The 24,235-nt window shown below is 37.1% G+C and overlaps 2 protein-coding genes across 3 annotated transcripts; one reads left to right on the top strand and one right to left on the bottom strand.

Annotated features, from left to right (window-relative positions):
* On the top strand, nucleotides 1-3,000 carry LOC116204324. Its single transcript, XM_031536413.1, has 4 exons — nucleotides 1-1,816; nucleotides 1,910-2,114; nucleotides 2,252-2,412; nucleotides 2,501-3,000. Exons 1-4 carry the CDS (start codon nucleotides 1-3, stop codon nucleotides 2,689-2,691), a joined length of 2,373 nt encoding a protein of 790 aa, XP_031392273.1. The 3' UTR covers nucleotides 2,692-3,000.
* An 8,887-nt stretch (nucleotides 3,001-11,887) lies between these two features.
* LOC116204798 (probable LRR receptor-like serine/threonine-protein kinase RFK1) lies at nucleotides 11,888-18,768 on the bottom strand. Of its 2 annotated transcripts, XM_031537100.1 has the most exons (24): nucleotides 18,528-18,768; nucleotides 17,590-17,764; nucleotides 17,346-17,417; nucleotides 17,177-17,245; nucleotides 17,016-17,087; nucleotides 16,834-16,905; nucleotides 16,653-16,724; nucleotides 16,479-16,550; nucleotides 16,320-16,391; nucleotides 16,124-16,195; nucleotides 15,965-16,036; nucleotides 15,765-15,833; nucleotides 15,575-15,640; nucleotides 15,403-15,465; nucleotides 15,258-15,305; nucleotides 15,116-15,159; nucleotides 14,599-14,993; nucleotides 14,314-14,509; nucleotides 13,929-14,075; nucleotides 13,721-13,839; nucleotides 13,435-13,645; nucleotides 13,112-13,349; nucleotides 12,710-12,860; nucleotides 11,888-12,446 (listed from the first exon to the last, which is right to left on the bottom strand). In XM_031537100.1, the coding sequence occupies exons 1-24, from the start codon at nucleotides 18,619-18,621 to the stop codon at nucleotides 12,072-12,074; spliced, it is 3,036 nt and encodes a 1,011-aa protein (XP_031392960.1). In that variant the 5' UTR covers nucleotides 18,622-18,768; the 3' UTR covers nucleotides 11,888-12,071. The 2 variants fall into 2 exon arrangements, with proteins under 2 accessions (XP_031392960.1, XP_031392961.1); XM_031537101.1 differs by lacking the exon at nucleotides 18,528-18,768 and having other exon boundaries at nucleotides 17,598-17,764.
* Between the last annotated feature and the right edge of the window lie 5,467 nt (nucleotides 18,769-24,235).

The raw sequence follows: 24,235 nt of genomic DNA, 5'->3' as shown, positions 1-24,235 counted from the left end.
ATGTATTCTGCTGGTGCTAGCAACAGCAACACACCCACTCCTACGCCATCTACTAGAGAATCCACCCCGAGTTCTTCTACTCCAAAAGGCATAAATAGAGGAAAATCTGATCCGGCATGGGCACATTGCAAGGAAGTACCGTCAGCAAATGGAAGGAAAGGGCTACTATGCTTGTATTGCTCAAAAGTTCTCTCTGGTGGCGGTATAAATCGGTTTAAACAACATTTGGCGGGATTAAAAGGAAATGCAGAGGCATGTCGGAAGGTGCCAGACGCTGTTCGATTTAGAATGCAAGAACATCTGGTTGGGCACATGTTAGAAAAGAAAAGGAAGTATGATATGTTAGATGAGCAAAATCCATATGCTACACCCTCTGAGCATGATGAGGAGAGAGTAGAAATGACACATCTTCATTCAAAAGCAAAAGGAAAGGCAACTCAATCAAAGACAGCGATGCCAAATAAGATGAAAATTAATTCTTACTTCGAACCGAGAACAACACCGGGAGCTCAAAGGACACTCAAGAGTGTTTTGCAAAGCAAAGAAGTCACCGAGAAGTGTGATCTTGCCATTTCTAAGTGGATGCTCGCTACAAGTATACCGTTTAATACGGTTAACTCTCCTTATTACCAGCAAGCAATCGATGCCATTGCTAGCATGGGAGCAGGTTATAAAGGTCCGAGCTTTCATGATCTTAGAGGATATTTATTGACAAAAAATGTTGAGGAGGTAAGAAAGTATGTCGATAGCTACCGATCTATTTGGAAAGAGACGGGTTGCACGATAATGGCGGATGGATGGACAGACCAATGCAGGAGAACTTTGATTAACTTTTTAGTTTATTGTCCTAAGGGAACTGTTTTCTTGAAGTCTGTCGATGCTTCAGATGCTTCGAAAACTGGGGAGATGCTTTACAAATTATTCAGAGAGGTGGTCCTATTTGTTGGTCAAGAGAATGTTGTTCACTTTGTGACTGACAATGCCGCTAACTACGTGGCTGTTGGTCGTTTGTTGAAGCAGGAGTTCAGGACAATATTTTGGTCTCCTTGTGCAGCTCATTGCATTAATTTAATTCTCAGTGATATTGGTAAGTTGGACGAGGTGAGTGATATTGTGACTCATGCTTCGAAGATTACTAAGTATATCTACAATCATTGCTTTGCATTGAATCTGATGAGAAAATTCACTGGTGGACGAGAAATTCTACGCCCTGCTCCAACTCGTTTTGCCACTAATTTCATTGCATTGCAGAGTATTTTGGCACAACAGAATGCTTTGAGGGCTATGGTAACATCTAGTGAATGGACTAGTTCAAGCCATGCAAAAGAAAGTAAAGCAAAAGAATTTGTGAAACTGTTATTTGTGGATTCTTTCTGGTCTGAATGTGCAGCCATAGTGCAGATTAGTGAACCTCTTGTTCGTGTATTACGTATTGTTGATAGTGATGAAAGGCCTGCTATGGGATTTTTGCTTGAAGCAATGTACAAAGCTAGGGAAGAGATGTTGAAAAGATTCAATAAGAGAAAGAAGAAGATTGAGCCGTATATCAACATTCTTGATGCTCGATGGGATAGGCAACTCCACAAAAATTTGCATGCTGCTGGGTATTGGTTGAATCCCAAATATCAGTATGACTTGACCGAGATGGAAAAGAATAGAGGAACGGTTTCCGGTTTGTTGGATGTGATAGAGAGATATTCCTATGGAAAGCCCTCATTGCAGACAAAATTAACAAGTGAAATGAAGATTTTTAAAAATGCTGAAGGTGATTTTGGACGAGTATCCGCAGTATCCGATCGCATCGTGATGGCTCCAGGTATGTTCTAAACACTAGTGTTTTCGATTATTATTTCCTACTTTATTTGAGTTTGTTCATTTTCTTATTCTTATTTTCTTTATATATGTTTAGATGAGTGGTGGATGTGGTATGGCTCGAGTGCACCAAATTTACAAAAGTTGGCTATTCGTGTTTTGAGCCAAACTTGTAGTGCCTCGGGTTGTGAGCGGAATTGGAGTTTGTTCGATCATGTTCATTCTAAGAAAAGGAACCGACTTGAGCATCAACGGTTGAATGACCTTGTTTATGTCCATTATAATTTGAAGTTGCAACAAAGGTATATACAATTGCTTCTCTCCATTTTTTCTTTCTTACTTTATTAGAAATTTTGTCTCATATTTAGATATTTACTTTGTTTTGATGATCTGTTGCAACTTGCAACATATAAGTATACAAGAGATGTTTGTTTTGTAGGAACTACTTCAAGGGTAGAAATTATGACCCAATTGACTTCGAGAAGTTTGCTTCTTATTCTACATGGGTACTAGAGGATGAGCCACCGGCCCTATCAAATGAAGAATTGCGAACATTTAGACGGGATTTGCAAATGTGCATTCAAGAAAATGGAAATGATGGTACTAAATATTCTTATTTCATTCCGACTATTTTCATGATAGGTTGTATATTGTCATTTCATTTTTAGTAGTAATATTCCTCGTACAGATTCGTTGGATTTGCATTTGGAAGATGTTGATATGGATGATGAGGCTGAAGATAATATTGATGGAGGGAATGTCAATGACCGAGTCCAAGAGAATCCATTGTTTGAAGCTCCTGAAGCACCACATGATGCTGCAGCTGAAGACAATATTTGTGGAAATTATGGTGGAGATTGGAGTGCATGGAATTGCTGATGATATTGACCGATTAGTTAGTCCTTGTTTGGTTTGATTTATCAACTTGTGATGGTGAACTATGACTTATCTTTATTTTATTTTTTTTGTTAATTTACGTGTGAGATGTGTGAAGGTTAGATAGACACTTGTGTGCTAAGGTTGTTGTGGTCTTATGAGTTATAACTCATGTGTTGTATGTTGTTTCCAATCCATTCTATCTCTTTAGGCGATTTCTTTTGACATTGGAAAAGTTTTAACTCTTGATTAATTGGGCACTGTCAAATGACTATCAGTTCTTTTCTACGAGTCATTTACAATTAGATGCAAATAAATTTTTCTTATATTTTTTTGGACACATATTAATTATTATCTAATATATATTACCATTTTTATTTTTATTTTTTGTATTTTATATTATTTTCTTAAAATAATATATATATATATATTTATTTTAAAAATAAACAAGCGGTCCGACCCATCGAACCCCCGGTTGAACCCATAAACCCATGACCCCATGCCTCGGCCGGTTCGATGTCCGGTCCGGTTCTGATAACACTGGTTGATACAGTAGATCAATAAACACCTATGTGAGGTCTTGGGCATATGATTGATACACCGCTCTATCAATCTTTTTTTTTTCTTGAGTGTGTCATTTCATGATTAAGTACTCTAGAACTTGCTTGGAATCTTGTTTAAATTTGTTTAATTGCAAGCATGGAAGTGATGAAGGCATATGATTATCGATTGAGCCAAACAACATACCCATCATGTTTATCCCCTTAGTGACCCCCTTTAAGCCTTGATGACATGAGCCTTTCCTTTCTTCATCCATATTGCCTTATCCCAAACTATGCACAGGACGTCTTTTTAGAAAAAACCATGTTCCCTTTTCCCTCATGATCATAAGGAAAGTCGAGCATTTAGCTTAGATGAATGGGGGAAATGAGTGGTGTATATTTCCTGTGCGAGAACAATGGAATGGGGTTATTCATTCTTAAAAAAGAAAAGCCGCAAAAGAAAAATATACAAAGGAAAGAAGAAAAAAAGTGCTCATTCATATCGGTATCAATTGCACATCATCATAGGATCTGGAATATAAGGAGAAAGGTGTTGATTTGTTTGAATCATGTTCTAGTGGTCTAAATGCTCTGCTTTTCTTATGGTTGTCTTGTGCTTGTATGAACCCGAATATTTCCACCTCTTTTTGTCCAAGCTACATTACAACCTGGAAAAAGTCCTTCAGATTCATGCCTTGCAATTTATTTATAGTGGAGATGAGATGTAAAAGCAAGTTTATGGTAGTGCATTCTCATGAAATTGGATTTAAGTGACAAACACATAGCCTAAACACTTAAGAGAGAGCGTATACACATCCCTGGTGAGGATTTACTGTGTTAACATGTTAGGCGGCGTTTCCTTGAGTAAGAGGGAAGTTCGTTTATGCAATTTTGTGCTCTCAAATGATTTAGTTGTACACTTATTTGGGTATGTATCGTCATGTTAATACTGGGGAACTAGATTTTTCTTTGGTGTCATGCTCGAGGACGAGCAATGTTTAAGTGTGGGGGAATTTGATAAGGGAGGATTTGTTCATGCAATGGGTACAATTTAGACTTGGTTTTTTTCATGGTATTTGATACTTGGATGACGGTTTCTAGGAAAACTTGTGCGAGAAAAGTGTTGGAGGCAATTTGATGCATGTTCGGGATGAATTGGAGACCATTGAAGTATCAAGATGGAACTTGCAATGATACAAGGACTTCTTGTTAGTGGTGCACTACATGTACAATCGATCCGAGATGGAGTTCAGAATCAATCCCCAATTTATTTGCAAATCCAAGGATTCTCTTTCAATTACAATGGGAGTTTTTAGGAAATATTTTAAAATATGTTCATTATTGTGTCCTATTTTTTAGGGAGATATATAAACCTAAGGATCATCTAGGTTTGGGGTTTTTTTAGTTTTTGGGAAGAGAAACCTGGAAAAGAGGCAGACGGCTGCTGAGTGTTCCTCCAACGATCGTCAGTCTTCATGGATTCCTGCATAGCCATGTGTGGCTAATTCATTTCGTTTGACTTGAGAACAGAAACCCCACGATTTGATTGTGAGGAGCAGGTTTTAATATTTTGATTTCAGTACTTATTCATTCTTGGATGTCATCGTTACAAGTATTCTCTCATGGTCATGAATAGGATATTTGTAAGTTAGCTTATCGACAACTACTACGGTGTTTGCAGAAATCGATTAGAAGCAAGACTAATTAGGAACGAACAGTAGTTGCTGCCCTAATTGGTTAGAGAATGACAGGACGAGTCAATTAATTAACGAATCGATTAATCGCTCGGGTTAAGGCATCCTTGTGCTTAAAGCCGTTGCTTAGTTAATTAGGGAATCGGTCGATACCTTGTTAACTAGTCGATGAACTTACTAGTTAGACGGTGTTTTGACTAGTTAGAATTTAGATACTAGTTGATTCCTTGCGGTCGTGGGAACTCAACTCTTAGCTGCTGAAATTTATATTCTGATGCTTCTATGATCAACCAATCGCTAGGTGGTTTTCAAACTCAAGTCATACGTTTCCCAAATATTGATTACTCACTCTCCCTTGCACTCTTAAATTATTTTTGTTACAATTTAGTTTCTTGATTATCAAAATTCTCATTTTATTACTTTTGCTAGCTCATTGGTTTAGAGAATCCCTTAGCCTCCTTTAGGATTTCGACTCGGCTCTCACTCTTTTCTTACTACAAGTTTTTGGGAAACCGATTTTATTTTGAAGGCTTTGACAGGCCTTGCCACGGACCTAATAGAGTTGTTAGGCACAGACTTTTCTTCGATAACTTTAATGTTTAGGATAGTAATTCCTTCGTAACATGCTTTGGCTGATGAATTGCTATTGTGGCATCGCATATGCACATAACATAGACAATATCGAGAGTTCACAATAATAGGGTTGGGATATGCTCGCATGACTTGGCATTGAACTCAATTTAACCCTTTGGGGCAACTCTACCCCTATGAGTCGGGTCCCCAATCCCTTAAAATTACCGTTAATACCCTTAACAATTCGGCGTATGGTAATTGCGGAATAAATACTCACCACCCCCTTCATTCAGGATGGATTTTTTCCTTCATACCATCTTACTGATGATCCAATAAATAACTAATTGTTGTATCTAAGTTCTAACCATAGTGCTCTTTCAAGAGTTGAATTACACCAACATATCTTCGCACTGTGAATAGGTGCACCTCTTCGGCTTGATCCCGACCGACTTTCATCTACTTAATCTAATCGAACTGTAATCCAAATAATTCGAGTGTGAATACTTTAGGTGAATATATTTTGCCATATAGATAATGAGGGGGGAGGGGAATGGATTCTTGGATCCTTCCGCTCCGTTTGGTTTCGGAGTCACGGTTTAAAATTTTAATTTTAACTTTAACTCAATATACTACACAACAAAAACATTTTTTTAAAGTCAAACTGGTGGGCCTCATATATTATTCAATATATAATCTCATACACTACTCAATATACTACACAACAAAACTGGTGGGGTCCACAGACTCTATATTTTTTTTGTCTTTTTCCATAATCAAAATCAAAGTTACAAATTCAAAACTTTAACTCTGAAATCAAACGCACTGTTCGTGTCTCTTTCCGTGTGGTGCGATTTTTGACTTGCTTTTCCCGGGGGATGGATTCTTGGATCCTTCGTGTCTCTTTCCGTGTGGTCCGATTTTTTACTTGCTTTTCCCAAGATAGAGAGAAAAATCAGAGGAGCACGACAAGACAGAACATCTTAAGAAATAGACTCTCTCTCTTCTTCTTGTTTTTTTTTAACTTTTCTTAATAAGTTAAAAAGAAGTGAACTTTCATCAAAAGAAGTGTACCATGTTAGTACACGGGCTCGCTAATTAATATAGAAATTTTAGATTCAATATATATTAAGATTTTTTTATATATTAAATTCACAAATCTCTTTTATAATCAATAAAATAAAATAAAAAAGAACTTTCTTCTTATTTTTAATGAATCAAATTACTGAATTGAATTAGTCGAGATCCGTTAAATTTTCAAATATCAAAATGCAGCAACATAAAAAAAGGGGTCTTTCTCCTGTCATACAACCAAAATACAGAAAAGAAAGAAATTGCCTCGCGTTGACTAAATTTTTGTATTAGCGAGTTGACACGGGTAACTCTAGCAAGTTCTCACAAGTTGAAGAGATTTTTAATATTTTTCTTCCCTGAAACACTAATAGTGTGTTTGATTTTATAGTTGAGTTGAGTTGAGTTTTGATTTTAATTGGTTTATAATGATTGTGATGTTAAATTATAAGAAAAAGTGTGAAAAAATAATGAATAGTTGAAAAAAAATAATAATTGTATTGTTGAATTGTGAAAAAAAGTAATGAATAGTTTAGATAATTTATTATTAAAAATTAAATTTATTGATTAAAAAATTGAAAAAAATAAAAAATTAATAATTATGTTGTTGACTTTTGTTATGTAGTAAGTAAAGTTAAAATTATAACTAAAATCTTAAAATCAGATTGCGAAATCAAACGGATCGTAACAATTACCAATTCCATTGCTTAGGCTGATATATACGTACATATATGTGTGAGAATAAAGCGAATAAGCTATGGGTGACGTTGGTTTCGTGATTGATTCCAGGTTGGTTGATTGATTCATGATGAAGTTTAGACAAAGTGGGGGATTGGAATTTTCTCAGGAATGGACTTTTCAAGGTTTGTCTGATGAATGAATTCATTAATATCTGGGTTAGTTTACGTGCATGCAGGGGTCAGTGAGTAGGCCCATGAAGGTCCCTTGATATTCTTTCTTACCCAACCTTGTCGGGATGCCGCCAGTGGAAACAAGGGAATATTGTTTGAATATAATAACTACGGGCAATTTCAAAGAAAGTGGTATGAATTGAAACTTGACCTGACTGTGGCCACATATCGGTTGTTCAAAGCGAGGTCGGGTATTGTTAGGACCATGAAATTCGGGTCCAAACCATGAGTAATTCATGTGCGTCTCGTTGATGAAGAAATTAGATCCACAGAGCACGTTCAGACTCGAACACCTGCACAATGGGAGATCGGAGGTGGTGCCCGATTTTTATTTTCGACGCTCAAGTCAGTGTGAGCCGTGACTATAGAGAAAATTAATGAATTGTTGATCAATCCTAAAAACATGTAAAGTGCATGTGTTTATAGAGGGTTTAGAGATAGATTATGTTACTATCATGACAAGATATTCGGTATATTTTCGTATCTCATACCTCGATATATTATGGAGTGTATCGTCGTTATAGGAAGATCCTTATAATAACTCTTGCTGACATGTCTTCGGTCGTGGGCCTCACGAGTGAGCCTCGCTAGGAGGACTAGACATACCTCGTGAATGAGCGGATTGGGCCTTGTTAGGCCTCGCTCGGATCGCTAGGTCTTACGGGCCGTATCGGGTCAAAGCCCGAAACCCTGTCCCCAACGGATATGATTTTCTTCAACCAGCCCAAACTCAGGCTGCGCCAATGCCCCGATCGAAAGTTTTGCCCAAGCAACACAGCCAAATGTATTATGTTAAGGAAAAGTGAAGGAGAGCAGGTAGAATAATGGAGATTTTAGCTTTCTTATGATACCTTCAGTTCGAGCTACATGGCGCCTAAGCTGGTTCTTGGACTTTCGGCTAGGCCAAATTGTTTGGTCCGCCCGCACCTGACAAACGTAGGTTGGACGTCAGGACATGTCAAGCTGGGGCGGGGATGTGCAGGCCACTACCAGATTGAGTTCACGATCGTTAATGGCTAGAGGTTAAATACATTAAGTTGTTCGTTAACACCAGCTATTTTAAGATGTCCATACTGTGTTAATGAGTTTAAAGGTAATATGTGGATTATACGAACACACCGAACGTATTATACCTTGTCAATTCGAACTCATCCTTTCTTGTTCAAGAAACACGAGAGATTATAATGCTGCGTTTGGTTTCAAAGTAGAATTTTAAAATCAGATTTTGATTTTGAAAAATATTGGTATAAAATGGAGTTCACCATTTGACTTTGTATACGTTATTTTGTTTTGTTGTGAAAAAAGTGATATAAATGAGGCACACTCTTTGACTTTGTATGAGTTATTTTGTTTTATTGTGAGTAGAATTAGATTAAAGTTGTGATTTTAAAATTATATTTGCAAACCAAACAAGCCAAAAAGTCGCACTTCATGATGTTGAAATCAAAGAGGATCTCATCAGTTTCTAAAATAATTATTTAAAATTTGTATTTTCTTACACTCGAAAAACCGTCACCTTAATTGCTTTTTTCCATAAAAATTATTTTTCAATTTAAAATGGTATAATTTTCAATTGTTCTACTTTCATAAGATATTTATCTTAGATCGTGTAGGAAACAAAAACCGACTTAGGATATTAAAATTCTCCCCTTAATGAAATAGAGTTTTCAGTTGAACTCATTTAAGTTTTAAGTAAAACAATTTTAATTCAAAATATATATTCTTTTTATAAAAATTCATAATGTCCTTAATTTTAAATATTATTTATTGCTAAAAAAATACAACTCCTTCATGTGCAATGCGCGAGTTATCACCTAGTTAGATATAATAATTTTGTATTGTTGGTCATTCAACAGATAATTAAAGCTAACACCAAATAGAGGTTGGGCAACATACTTTTCTGTTTTTAGGCACTGAAGTCGATTTAAGGATGACTCAATCCTATGAGTCGGACCCCAACTCTTAAAACCTCTTTAATACCCTAAATTTATATGAAACAAGAAGTTATTGGATGATCCTATCTTGCTACGTGGCGTGAGGAAGCACCAATCGAATTGCATGAAATTAGGGACTTTGTGCTAATCACTCGGATAATTATCATTATTATTTTTCATTAAAGAATTCGTACTAGTTCTTCATCACCACGTTATTTGAGGTAGGATCATCTAAAATTTTCTGGAATAGAATGCATTTCTCGTGGACACCAAACTACGAGTACTTCAATGACTCAGTAAATTATCTAGGAGAAGGTTGGGGCACACTCATATTGTTTTCAAGCCCCTTTTTTCGTCATGTTCTTGAGCAGTTATTTATCTATTTGCAGAAGCCATTTGTTCTTCTAAGGACATACAAACCTTTAGATAACAATAGATTATTGCTACTATGTTGAGGGATGGGGCCATAGACAGTTTGAAACCGACCAAAAAAGCATGAAGATTCACCCATTTTCCAATTTTAGCACGAACTTTATTTTTTGGCCAAAAAAAGTACGAACTTTGATTTTTTTTTGTCAAGTTAGGCATCTGTATCATTTTCCATCAATTTTGCTGACTTGGCAGAAAATGGTGACTACTTGGCAAACGGTGTCACACAATGTTAGCAAAAATAATAAAAAAATAAAAAATAAATAAAAAAAGAGAGAAATGCTTTGATCGGAGAAAGGGTGAGGGCCCTGAGTAGCCACCCGTAACCTCGATTGAGGTCATCGGTGACCTCGGAGAGCATCGACTACTCCAATCAGGGGGTGGTGACGGGGATTGAAGCCCTACCCACGGAAATCAAGAGAAACCCCAAGGGTGATGGCCTGGATCGAGGCCCCACCCTTCGAAATAGGGGAAACCCCTTATTTGAGGATTCTCCTTATTTCACCTGCCTATCACTCCCCTAATTAGGTTTGTCAATACCCTCTAGGGTCACCGGTGACTCCAATTGGGGAGCGGTGACTCACCCTTTCTCCGATCAATGCCTTTCTCACTTTTTTTCCTTTAGTTTTTTTAAATTTTTGTTGCAGTGGCATGACACAATTTACCGCTCAGACACCGTTTTCCGTCAAGTCAGAAAAATAGATGGAAAATAGCACAAATGCCTAGAAAATCAAAATTCATGCCTCTTTTTTGTCAAAAAATAAAGTTCGTGTCGAAATTGAAAAATAGGTCAAAGTTCATGCTTTTTTGGGTCATTAACCATTTATAGAATAATAATACAGAGTACAACATTGCTAGACCATTAGCTAACATGAATTACAATGGAAATCTAAATGCACATAAATTCTCTCTCTGCTGACGTTGCTGCTTTCCATCTTTAAGTTGAAGATCCACACATACACGCGCGCACGCCCACACACACACACACACACATATATGTATTTTTCCAGTTACGAAGATTGGTTAACTATATCCTTACGTTGCTACTTAAGTTGTTTGCATTGTCCTTCTCACGAAATGGAACTCTAATTGCCAGTTTACCACGAGCAGTTCAAACTAATTGACTTTGTTAGTGATCCTTTTATCTTGATTTTCACTTCCACAACAGGGGAACACAACAGGGGAGCAGCTCCTTTACTATATTTTTTAATCAAATTAGTTGCAGTGATGCTCGATGTGAGCTCGAGAGACCAACACACTGGGGTAAGGAATCTGTAATGAGCGAGACTTGAGCTATATATTATCATATATTAGTTTTTGTTGACTTTTCTCTTTATATTTTAATATAATTACTCTTTTCTTTCTTTCTTTTACCTTTTGCAAGTGCCAAATCGAGATATAAATATTTTTGACGAAGTAGTATTTGCTTTATTGTTAGTTTGGACGTGATTTTGTGGATATTTTAACTACTGTACACAATTATAAGTTAACGTTGTATACTGTCTACTGTGAATTATTTCACATAGTTACTCTTCATTATATGTTATTTAATATATATTCTTTTTTCTGTAAATAATTAATTTTATTCAAGTTTTTGTTTATTTCAGCTTTTTAAATGTACTTTAACCATTTATAGCAATTGTAATTCCAGTAAATATAGTTGTTAAAAGTGTAACTTTTAGTGGTGATTGTCTTTGTCTTCACCTACAATTGCCAAAATTGCTTCTATAACTTTTAACGACAATGGATCAAGTGGGAATTGTATAATTGCTGGTAAAAGGTTTTATAGTAATTATAATTGCTGCTAAATGTCATATTAATCTCCACTAAAGGCATTATATGTACTAGTGTCATGAAAACAAGGTTTAATTTCCTTTATAAGGCTTTGGTAACTCAATTAATATGTAGCAGGGGGAATGAGTCTTCCACCGTTTCACATGCTACGTCGATTCTCAGATGAGATCAACCTATGACATTTTAAATTTTTGTAGCTACAAAGTTTGTGAGCACTGGCTCAAGATAATTAAGTCCTAGAAATTGCTGGCACATGAAACCAAAATGAAAAATACAATAACTCAAAATTGATTGATGGTACAGGAAGTACAATTCGTTATTAATTTTGTTCAGTAACTTTTTAAAGGTAATTTTACATCTAAATCAACTTAATTATTTTTAATTTAGTGGACTCTCCTTCTAGACCTGGTCGAACATGACTTTTGCATAATAGGCTCTTTACTGTCTCGATTCGCGACTGATTTCACAGAACTCTTGGCTATATGCTGTGGAAGACCCAAATGTAAGAGAGTTCTGCGTGTGGCTTTGGCTTCTACTGTAGTTCTGATTGCTCCGATGCTTCCGGAGGTCCCTCATTGCCTTAAACCTTAAATCTTCACGGTAGTTGGCAGGCTCAGGAATCACATCAGGGATGGAAATTTCCCCCTCCAGCATCCTCACAACCTCAGACATCGTAGGCCTAAGTGATGGAGACGCATTTGTGCACAGGACCGCCACCTTGACGACCTTCTCAACTTCTTCTTGGTTTACACCGAGCGTCAGATACTCATCAACAATTTCCATTAAGCTCCCATTGTGCTGTTTCTGGCAGGCCTGAAATGTCAAACAAGAAAATCTTTATATTCATCTGGTCATCCAAATTACAATAATAAGAAACAGATCCATCAAATATAAAGACATTGCCATGCTTCGCCTCATTGATTTAAAGAATTTAAAATCGTATCAGAGCCTATTTGATATAAAAAGAGCTCGTGTATTAGGTGAACTGCGGGAATGTATTTGCACTTCACTAGAATCCACTGGGGAATATTGCAACTGATTATTGACTAGAGACTGAGAATGTGTATGAACTTTACCCAATCTAAGAGACATATGCAATCCGCACTTGGCACAAAACTGTTGTTGCTCTTTCCACAAACAATTTCCAGGGCCACGACTCCGAAGCTATATACATCAGCCTTATCGGTGAGGTAACCCCATAAAGCGTATTCAGGTGCCATATATCCTCTGCAAATAAAGAAAATACATTGTTTGAGAATTCATGCTGTTGAAAACAGAGTACTATATTCTACTGTGCAATCCCTACAAGGGTGAGGATTAACAAAAATCGGTTGCAAGTTTGACAACTGCTGTCCTAATCCTTATTTATTCAGTCCATCTGCTTCAGTAAAGTGTCATCTCAAGTTCTGTTTGAATGAGTTAAATTATGCATAGGTCACTACAAAATTTTCTGATTTCGGTAAGGGATGATCACATACATGGTACCGGCAACTCGTGTACTGATATGGGTCTTCTCTTCTTCATCAAGCCTCGCCAACCCAAAGTCCGAGATCTTCGGGTTCAAGTCTCGATCAAGGAGCACATTAGTAGCTTTGATATCTCTATGCACAATCTTGAGCTCAGATTCATCATGAAGAAAGCAAAGACCTTTAGCAATGCCAATACAGATGTTACGCCTTGTGAACCAATCCAGATGAAGCCGATAGTTTCCTGGGCCTACAGAATCGTTAAATATTAATGGCAATCACTCGTATTTTAGAGGCTTCCGCATATCCCAGTTAAGAAGAAAAGTCCAACTTACCGAACAATGCACGAGCAAGGCTATTGTTCTCCATATATTCGTAGACCAGTAACAGTTGATCTCCTTCGATGCAGCATCCATAAAGCTTGACAAGATTCGGGTGTTGAAGGCAAGAAATTATTCCGATCTCGTTGAGAAATTCACGGTTTCCCTGTCCAGATTTAGGTGAATGCTGCTTCACCGCTATCACAGTACCGTCATTTAATTGACCCTGCACCAGGAAAATATTTCAATTCTCACTGCCCACAAAATATCAAAGAGACAAGGAGACAAAAATGGTTGAAACCTTGAAGACGGGACCGAACCCTCCTTCTCCAATCTTGTTCGCTGGGTCAAAGTCATCAGTCGCGACCTTTATCTGTTTTAATGTGAATAGCACTGTCTGTTGTTCTAATCCTAGCATCCCTACGTGTGCAGTGATTTAGAAGAAGTTAGAACTGTAATAAGCATCAGTGTAATAAGAAAAAATATGCATATCGAATCATCGCCTGAACCTTTTTCTAATGCAGCTTTTCTACGGGAACAGTACTTCCACCAAAGAAATGAGAGCAACACGAAGACAAGGGAAAGTGCACCCACTCCAATGCCGATAACAATACGGACAGTACTTCCTTTCCTACCGCTTGGACAAACTTTGGTATCTGGGCATTGAAAATTAGATACAGAAAACCTTGTAAGATTACTTGATAAATCAAAATGCTTTCAAGTTCTTTCTTTTTCTCTCTACTGTTTCCGTAAATGGGACGCAACTCTTAATGAATGCACTGACAAAAACATCATCTTCTGAAGCGAAACCAGCACTTAATACCTCATATTTCTGTTTTAATAAACAAAAGGAAAACGGGGATAATTTAGCAATCAAATAAAGAACTGACTGACCGGAAACTACAGCAATAGCCGAAATGAGGGGCCCATAAACACCCCTCCTAGGAATTCTTGTTGTTCCTTTGCCCGCCCAGTAAAGGCGAACATCCAAAATGTTATCCATCAGAGTAACATTATATATCTCTACCGTCGGCTTCTGAGCCCCACCAGCCGCCACCTCGATGTCAAAGTCCTTTTTAACTAACTTGTCCTGCAGAAAAAGAAAATATCCAAATTTCACGATCCAAATATACTGTTCTACTCTGACTTATGAATCCAGCGCATAAATTACCTAACTACCTGAACATAGATATCAAACACGCGCCTGCCAAGGCTATTGTATGTTCTGTCGTTCGTAAACTCGATCTCTGCAAAGTGTAGAGTCACGGTGTAGTTTCCATTCTCCAAGCAATAGTGAAAGTAGCTAAGGGAAATTGGAGATCTCCGAGCTGTCGATTGCAAATTGGTCAGATTTGGGTTCGGTGACTGAAGAGACACAGTGTAGCGCAGATTTTGGAAATCATTGTCATCCATAAAGTCTCCAGTGCTACTAAATCCCCAGTACTGATCTCGATTTAAGTAATACTTTGCAGTCCCACCTCCCACATCTCCATCTCCTTGGTACAGAAATCGTCGTTTGTAATCCTTGCCCTCAGTGTCTTCTCCGCCACAATTTACGTGCAAACAACTCGAATCTGATAAAGAGAAAACAATAGATGACACTGTATGAGTTCTCTTACTAGATCAGAGCTCATTATTCTAAACTCAATATTAATAACCATTCGCAAGACTTTAGAATAGACAAGCGTCTACATACAACTTGGGCAGCGGAAATTGTCCAAGCACGGAACAACTCGACTTCTGCAAAACATAAGTTTTAAGTCAGTGTTAACATACATTCTCCTTCAGCGCTTTACAAGATAAGTTTTGAAAAAATTAGGAAAGCAAGGATATCTTACAAGTTATTAAGTGGTGAAGAGCTCCTGAACAAATTTAAGTTCAGATTCCTAAATGGAAGTACGCAAGGAGAAACAAGACATTAGATTTCAAATCTTGATTTTAACAGGAAATTCTATCATGACACATAAATTCTAGTGTGCTCACATTTGTTCTTGACAAACAGGTTGCCCAGAGCTTTGCCATGTGAAATTGTTGTACGAGAGATCCCTGCATTTTAAAAGAGCAGCTAATTATTTCCCGGTCTAAGAATCAGAAAAAAGATAACAAAATGATTGAAAAATCCGAGAATGCTGAAGCAAGTGTATTAAAAACATACATGCTGATCCCATCCTTCAGTATTGAGTCCGGTATAGGGCCACTTAGTATGTTGCCACTGAGAAAACTGCAATGATACTTCACCGTGAAAAACAGGAAAAGCATTTGAAGACTGGAGAAATAAAAATTCATAGGATATTCATTTGGCTAAAGGGCATAATACCTAAAGAAAGAAAAAGGATATGACTTACATGTATCTTAATCGTTTCCAACTGATCATTGGTGGAATTTGCCCGACTAATCTGTTAAAGCTAACATCTCTACAAGAGAAAAGGCAACCGAAAGGGGGCCGAAATATGAGCATAGGACTCTAACTTCTGTGTCAGTAAGTACAAGTATACTTTAGAAGTCAATGAAACATTAAGCAAACCGTGTTTGTTTGATTACTTACAACATTTCTAGACTCGGCATTGTCCAAATGTAAGAAGGAATTTGTTCTGATAAGTTACAACTTCGTAAAACCCTGCAAGTGTTATGTTAACACTCTAAGAGTCTAGTAAGATGAGGAGAAAAAGAAATCCAACAAATAGAGTAATAGAACTGAACCTACAGCACCACAAGGTTCGTCATGTTTGCAAGCATGGGAAACGGCTGCCGAGGCCCACTTATATCGCTGATTCTCCTGCGTAGAGTTATACTACTGTGAGATAAGTGCTTTCATGGGCAAGACGCAGAAAACAAAATGTTTACCGGAAACTTTAAAAGGAAACATGGGAAGGGATTTCAGGAGATGGATTTATACTCACATTATCTCCATGCTACTCAAGGTGGAAATTCGTGGTGGTATCGGTCCTTCAAGCCCACTCGAATGCATCTCTCTTCAATAATCAATTATCAGTGGAAATGTTAATTCAACATAGAAGTAAAAGTTTGTGCTGTTTGAAATCACCGGATGGATAGCTTACAATCTTGACAACTGCTTCCAGTTCGAGATGAAGTCAGGTATCGTGCCATTGAAGTTGTTATCATTAATTCGACTGCGACAATAAAAAAATAACATTATATAGGACTTAAGGGTGTTTGTATTTACACATTTATTATTGCGTATAACGATAGAGTCTACTAAGATCAAATCTTACAAGTCGGTCAGATTCCTCAGCCCTGCCAATGTGGTTGGCAAGTTTCCCGTCAAGTTATTGGAGGACAACATCCTGCAACCATTACAAGGCAGAAGGAACCGACTTAACTTGTCATATGAAAATTCAGAAAATACTGCCAGCACGGAAAAAGAAATTACTAAGGATCCTGAAGCTGACTTACAAAGTTTGCAAATTGACTAAATTCCCAAGCTCAGGAGGAACAGTGCCAGAAAATTGGTTTGCTTCAAGAGAGCTGATCAAGAACCAAACCATGGTTATAGAGAAAAAGGAAAGAAAAAAATCCATCCCAGAAATTACCAAATATAAAACCATAATGTGCATTGAATGGACTTGTGAACTTACAGATATGTGAGAGAGGTGATGTCCCCTAAAGTTTTCGGTATTTTTCCTGATAACTGGTTCACGAGAAGAACACTGCACCAGAATTTCTAATAATCAATAAAGGGGGAACACCCAAAATGAATCGAAAGTATTCGACTCACAGTTTTCTGAAAGGACCTTACATTGAAGTCAGCTTCAGTGAAGCCCACTCTGCAGGTATTGTACCAGTGAGGAGGTTGCGAGTAAAATCGCTGCAAGAAAAAATGGGAGGAAACGGGCAGAACTTATTCTTTCTATTCAGAAACATCTTTATTACCACTATGAACAGAAAAATATGAAGATAAATCTCACATCTCCTGAAGGTATGGAAGCCGAGCTAGCGGAGGTGGGAGGATCCCGGTAAGATTATAACCCTTTAAAGCGCTGCAGTTCACCAAAGTCGAATTCATGTGAGGCCAATCAGTATTCATAAATTTACTGATGTTTTTGTTCATCTTCAGTCAACTGTATGTCAAATGCAACTAAAATGTTCAAGATTGAGAAAATTTAGTAGGTGAAATCTATTTTTAGTAATGATCAGATGAGGGATTTATACATCCTTACGACATGACAGAAGGTGTCATTCCCAACATTGCACGAACACCCAATGCTGCTCTCAGATCCCTTTGGCGGGTCCTGTGTCAACCCAACCTTTCGAATTTCGCAAGAATCGGCATCGAAATCCCAATACTTTGCACCCATCGCACCCGTGATCTCACGGAGAGCGTCCACTGAACAATAGGAAGAGCACGAGGAACTGATGTTAGACTGATGAAAGAACAAGAATAGTGCAGATAACCAAAGTTTGGTGTTCTCTTTGTTATTTATCGTTTACCAGCATATCAATTTCGGTTTCCTTTGAAGCAAAACCAATGCAATACTCTGTGTCTGCGCTGAAATAGTGTCTTTTTCTAATGAATGACCAGTTGATTTCTATACTCAAAAAAACTTGAACTTCGAGAACAAGAAAATCACAGGAGACTTCAAGACGCAACGACAAGAAAAGAAATCAATGTTAACAGCTCTTATTAGCTGTCCTAACCATGAATTGCTGCTCATATCAACTCACTTTCCTTTTCCTTTGATTAGAGATAATCGAGCAACATGGGAAAGGGTTAAAAAAATATTATCCGTCTTGCTCGGGCTTGGTCATTGGCTTGCCCTGGGCATGAAGTGTTTCAAGTTAGTTTCGAACCCCTGCAATGCAGACAAAATCCGTCCACTGACACCGTAGCTTGCCAACTACACCACATCTTGCAGTTAACCGTTTTGCTCTTTACACGATGTAAACAAAAATGATTGGGGAAGCAACAATAAGAACAGAACACAAAAGAAAAGAACAGAGCAAATCAAACGATGGGAAACCCAACAACGACAAAGCTCAAGTACGATCCTCTAGTTTCAATCTTTCTTTCCAACATTTTTTCATCAAGCAGACAGAAACAATATCTCCCCACTAATTAAGAATCAAGAGTTTGAGTTTCTGTCCCTCACCTTCTTCCTGGGGAACCTTTGACTCTGCAAATCTGAGCAACCTGAAGCAGCTCAGAGCTATGATGAAGAAGGCCAAGATTTTCTCGCCTGACATGATGGAAGACAGGAATTCTTGATTTCTGAGAAATTATTATGCTTGAGCTTTCCAGGCATAAACCCAGGCTGACTCATGTAATGAATACAAACAGCTAACAGAACCCTGCGTCAGGCAAGTTGGTTGACTAAAGAGGCTAAACCCATTTGCCAGTGAGGTGAATGTGAAGAAAAGAGCAAATGGTTTTGCTGGCATTCCATTTTTTTTTTATACGACTTCGACCCAATTTTATCAGATAGTAATTTCTTGAGGGTAATTAAATAGTAACTCGTCATATAATCCATGAGTTGCGCGAGCCTTTGTTAATATTGTTGATATTATAATTTTATAATACAAAATGTTGAGAATAGTATATTAATTAGTGTCTCCAAAAAAGCCGTAAAAGTCTCCTCGGAACATATAATGAAATTGTAAATATATTAGAAAATTTAAAAAAAATTGAAAAAAGTCTAAGTTTATATTAATGGGGACACTCGAGGAGATGGCTGATCCCGAACTGATAGGCATGAATGGAAGAATTTCATTAGTCCAATACGCTTATGTGAAAAACTCTTGTTGCACGAACAGAAAAATTTCGTGGAAGTAAGCTAAATTTATTATATTTATTATACACTATATTATATATATTATTAAATGACTTCTATAACGTTTGGTAACGAAGTTGAGTTTGATTTAATTTGATTTGAGGAGATGAAGACAAAAGTAATTTGAAAAAGTATGTGAGAGAATTTAAAAAAGAAATAAAAAAAAGTGATGATTATGTTATTGAATTGAGAAAAATGAGTTGAAATGGAAAAAAAATATGTGAAATAGTTTAGAGAATTTAACATTAAAAATTAATTGTAATAATAGATAATAAAAAGTATGAGAGAGAATTTGAAAAAAAATATAATAAAGTAATAATTGTGTTGTTAAATTGAAAAAAAAAAGTAAAGTTAAATTAAATAAAATGAGACTTTGTTATCAAACATTACAAAATGCTATGATGATTTGTTAGATAATAATTTAATTTGTACGATTGGTTGTTATGAGTAGAATAATTAAAGCTCGGACCTAATAGAGTTGTTAGGCAACAGACTTTTCTTTGATGATTTGAATGTTTAGAATAGTAATTCCTTCGTAGGTTTATGCATGCTTTGGCTGATGAATTGCCGTTATGGCGTCACGTATGCACATAATATGGACAATATCGAGAGTTCACAATAATGGGGTTGGGATACGCTCAAGTGACTTGGCATTGAACTTGATTTAACCCTCTTGGAGCAACTCTAACCCTATGAGTGGGGTCCCCAATCCCTTAAAATTACTATCAATACCCTTAACAATTCGACGTATGGTAATTGCAGTATAAATACTCATCTACCCCTTCATTAAAGATGGATTTTTTCCTCCATACCATCTCACTAATGACCAAACAAATAACTAGTCACTGTATCTGAACTCTCACTCCTTCGAGAGTTGAATTACACCACCATATCTTCGCACTGTGAATAGACACCTCTCCGGCTTGATGCCGGCCGGCTTTCATCTTCTTAATCTAATCGAACTATAATCAAAATAATACGAGCGCGAATGCTTTAGGTGAATATCTTTTGCCCTATAGATAATGAGAAAGGGGGGGGATGAATTCTTGGATCCCTCGTCTCTCTTTCCGTGTGGTGCGATTTTGACTTGCTTTTCTCAAGATAGAGACGTAAAAATTAGAGGAGCACGACAAGACAGAACATCTTGAGAAATAGGCTCTCCCTTTCTTTTTTAATAAGTTAAAAGGTAGACTTTCATTACCAGAGGAGTAACATATTATTCACGCTCTTTTAATAATATAGAGATTTTAAATTCGATATTAGTTAAAATTTTCTGTATATTACGCTTATAGATTTCTCTAATAATTAAAAAAGGAAAAAAAGAAATAGACTTTTTTCTTATTTTTAATGGATCAAATTAACTCGAATTGAATTAGTCGAGATCTGTTAAACTTTCAGATATCAAAATACGCATAAAAAAAATGGCTTTCTGTTGTCATACACCCAAAATCGGAAAAGAAAGAAATTACCTCGCGTTGACTAAATTTTTGTATTAGCAAGTTGACACGGGTAACTCTAGCAAGTTCTCAAAAGTCAAAGAGATTTTTAATATTTTTCTTCCCTGAAACACTAATTACTAATTCCATTGCTTACGCTGATATATACGTATATATATGTGTTGAGTATAAAGCGAATAAGCTATTGGTGACGTTGGTTTTGTGATTGATTACAAGTTGGTCAATTGATTCATGATGAAATGTTCAGTCAAAGTGGGGGATTGGAATTTTCTCTGGGATGGCCTTTTCAAGGTTTGAATGATGAATGCATTCATATATATCTGGGTTAGTTTACGTGCATGCATGGGTCAGTGAGTAGGTCCCGGGATATTCTTTCTTACCCAACCTGGTCGAGATGCCGCCAGTGGAAACAAGGTAATATTGTTAGAATGAAATAACTACGGGCAATTTCAAAGAAAGTGGTATGAATTTAAACTTGACCTGACTATGGCCACATATCGGTTGTTAAAAGCGAGGTCGGGTATTGTTAGGATCACGAAATTCGGGTCCAAACGAAGAGTGATTCACGTGCGTCTCGTTAATTAAAATATTGAATCCACAGCCCACGTTCAACCTCGAAAACCTGCACAAGGGGAGATCGGGGGTGGTACCCGATTTTTCTCTCCGACGCTCAAGTCAGTGTGAGCCATGAGTATAGGGAAAAGTAATGAATTGTTTATCAACCCTAAAAACATGTAAAGTGCATGTGTTAGGTATATTACGTAATCACAATGACGAGATATTCGGTATATTTCCGTATATATTAGGGAGTGAATCTTGTCGTTATAGGAAGTTCCTTATAATAACTCTTGCTAATATGCCTTCGCACGGGGGCCTCGCCGGGAGGACTGGACATGTCTCGTGAATGACCGAATTGGGCCTTGTTAGGCCTCGCTTGGGTCAAGTGGGCCTTATGGACCGTATCGGGTCGGAGCCCGAAACTCTCCAACAGGTATGATTTTCTTCAACCAGCCCAAGCTCGGGCTGCGCCAATGCCCGCATCGAAAGTTTTGCCCAAGCAACACAGCCAAATATATTATTTCAAGGAAAGTGAAGGAGAGCAGGTAGAATAATGGAGATTTTAGCTTTCTTATGATACCTTCAGTTCGAGCTACATGGCGCCTAAGCCGGTTCTTGGACTTTTGGCTAGGCCAAATTGTTTCGTCCGTCCGCACCTAGTTGGACGGCAGGACACGTTAAGCAGGGGCGGAGATGTGCAGGCCACGACCAGATTGAGTTCAGGATCGTTAATGGCTAGAGGTTAAATACATTAAGTTGTTCGTTCACACCAACTATTTTAAGATATCCATATTGTTTTAACGAGTTTAAAGGTAACATATGGATTGTACGAACATACTGAACGTAATATGTCATGACTTGGTATATTATATTGTCGTGATTACTAGTGATATATCACAACCCGGATTCCTCGATAATCTGGGGCAGATCCAAAATATCCATTGCTATAATTGCTCTTTGTTGGGCCCTAACCAAGAGATGGGTCGGGCTTTCCATGTCTGGAGACTTATTGGGCTTTGGCCCAGAATTTGGTACACAAACAAACAGCTAACACGGACAGGAGCCTGAATGAGCTCGTTGGGCTTCCCACATGTACATATAGAACCAACAAAAGAAGTAGCCCCGGTGGTCGCCGGGGACGAGCTAGTCGAAGCTCCAACAAGCTCCGGCGGCAGCCCCTGACAAGTAACAACCTTGCAAAGCTCCAACCAGGGGAGGGGATAGAGAGAGGATCTTTTGCTGTAGCCCGAGTAAGTGTAGTAATGGAAAATCGTCTGTAAAAATGCGTTGTTAGGGGCTCCATTTTATTAAAGAAAGAGGTGCATAATGCATCATCTTTACATTCCATATAGGCAAGCATTTCATGGAAATTATTACGATTAGATCGATGCATAGGGCATTATCTTTACGTTGCATATGGCAAGTCATTTTACAGAAATTATTACAATGGTTAATCAAAAACAATTGCCATTAATTTTTTCCTTTTCAATTTTGGAACGATCAAGTGTCAATCAAGAATGGCAGAAAACACTTTCTTAAAAATTGCTTTTTGTTTTATTGAAATAAACTAATAACCCAATCTCATATGTACTGGCCATTGTAAGTTAATTGAAGTGATTCAACATCCCTTTTCTTAAATGAGGTCTAGAATTCTAAATTCTGTAAATGGAGAAATATATGACCCCTTTAGTCGGTTGATGCGAGTCACACAAATTAAACTTGGAATATTCAAAAGGATTTATTAAATTTTCATATATCAAGTGGTGGATATCAAAAAAGAAAATCTTATTTGTACTCTTTCGTTCTTTTTTAAAATTCTCTTTCATTCTTTTGTAAAATTCCGTGCAATTATTAGTTCACTCTCTTATTTGACTTATTGGTTCTTTCTTTCATAATGCAGGAAATTCTATAGTAGTGCAATCATAAAAAATGGTGGCATAGTACACTCAATGAATTGCTAAAAGTTTAAGAAATTTTTTCGCAAAATCCTTATAATTTACTTAATAGTGTAAGTAAAAACAATTTGAAATCTGTGTAATTTACTTCAAATATGAATAAATTACTAATAATCTTAGTAGTTTATCCCAAATAATATCTTAAAATACTTGTAAGTTATTTGAAAAACGTAAAATTTACTCAAAACTAAGTTAATTTATTACTATAATTATAAAGGATTTACGTGCATATGCATGGTGCAGCCACTTTTAAAGTGGTGGCACCTTAGACCTTTCCTCATATTAATGCAGATCCATGGGTTCGATTTTTAACCCACATGATCAATATAACTTACAATTAACCAATGCGAGATGACAGAATGTATGTTTGCCTCACCTCGGAGGTACGTTAGTGAACATTTTCAACCACAAAACAATATTCTATGACCACTTAAGAGTAATGAGCAATTCGATGGTTCCCAATTACCTAACGGCCACCTCAAGTGGTCAATCCAAACGTAAGAATCACTTTTGAGTTTTGTTAATTCAAAGATGGGTGAGCCTATACAAAAGAATAGTCGACGCGGTATCTTTTAGGTGAAAGCGAATTGTGATTCGATTTAAAGCGATGACGAAGCTATACCTGGTCAATTCGAACTCATCCTTTCTTGTTCAAGAAACACGAGGGATTGTAAAAGTCGTACTTCGTGATGTATAAGCTGAAATCAAAAGTGTCACATTATTTTTTAGCGTAAGCTAGCGGTGCCATAACCGAATTTTCCCAACTACAGTATGGGATTCATGTGATCTGGATAGAGTTTCAATAAATTATAAAAGACTCTTTCCTCACATATTTGTTCTTATCGATTTGGATATCCTTTTTCTTTTCTTTTTTTCTGTGCCAGTTGATATATATGACTCAATGCAAAAGTACAGATTGTATAGTTCATTACAATATTGTACCACCGGATTATATGTTTTGGACAAAATCCAAAACCAATATATATCGATCACAGTTCTTGATCGATCCGTTTGTTTGATGAAGGCCTTACTGATAATTGATGTTGCTGATGTAATACCT

Source organism: Punica granatum, chromosome 4, assembly GCF_007655135.1.
Source record: "Punica granatum isolate Tunisia-2019 chromosome 4, ASM765513v2, whole genome shotgun sequence".
NCBI classification, from domain to species: Eukaryota; Viridiplantae; Streptophyta; class Magnoliopsida; order Myrtales; family Lythraceae; genus Punica; species Punica granatum.
Note: the sequence above shows the minus strand (reverse complement) of the source record. Positions and strands in the feature narration are given on the sequence as shown.

What these genes read in the sequence shown, in the direction of transcription:
- LOC116204798 (XM_031537100.1), bottom strand. Translation starts at nt 18,621, where the DNA reads ATGTCAGGCGAGAAAATCTTGGCCTTCTTCATCATAGCTCTGAGCTGC. An exon ending in TGGAAGCAGTTGTCAAGATT is followed by an intron (nt 16,392 to 16,478) that starts GTAAGCTATCCA and finishes TGATTATTGAAG; the next exon opens with AGAGATGCATTCGAGTGGGC. An exon ending in CCTGTTTGTCAAGAACAAAT is followed by an intron (nt 15,306 to 15,402) that starts GTGAGCACACTA and finishes ACTTCCATTTAG; the next exon opens with GAATCTGAACTTAAATTTGT.
- LOC116204324 (XM_031536413.1), top strand. Translation starts at nt 1, where the DNA reads ATGTATTCTGCTGGTGCTAGCAACAGCAACACACCCACTCCTACGCCA. An exon ending in TCGCATCGTGATGGCTCCAG is followed by an intron (nt 1,817 to 1,909) that starts GTATGTTCTAAA and finishes ATATATGTTTAG; the next exon opens with ATGAGTGGTGGATGTGGTAT. An exon ending in AATTTGAAGTTGCAACAAAG is followed by an intron (nt 2,115 to 2,251) that starts GTATATACAATT and finishes TTTGTTTTGTAG; the next exon opens with GAACTACTTCAAGGGTAGAA.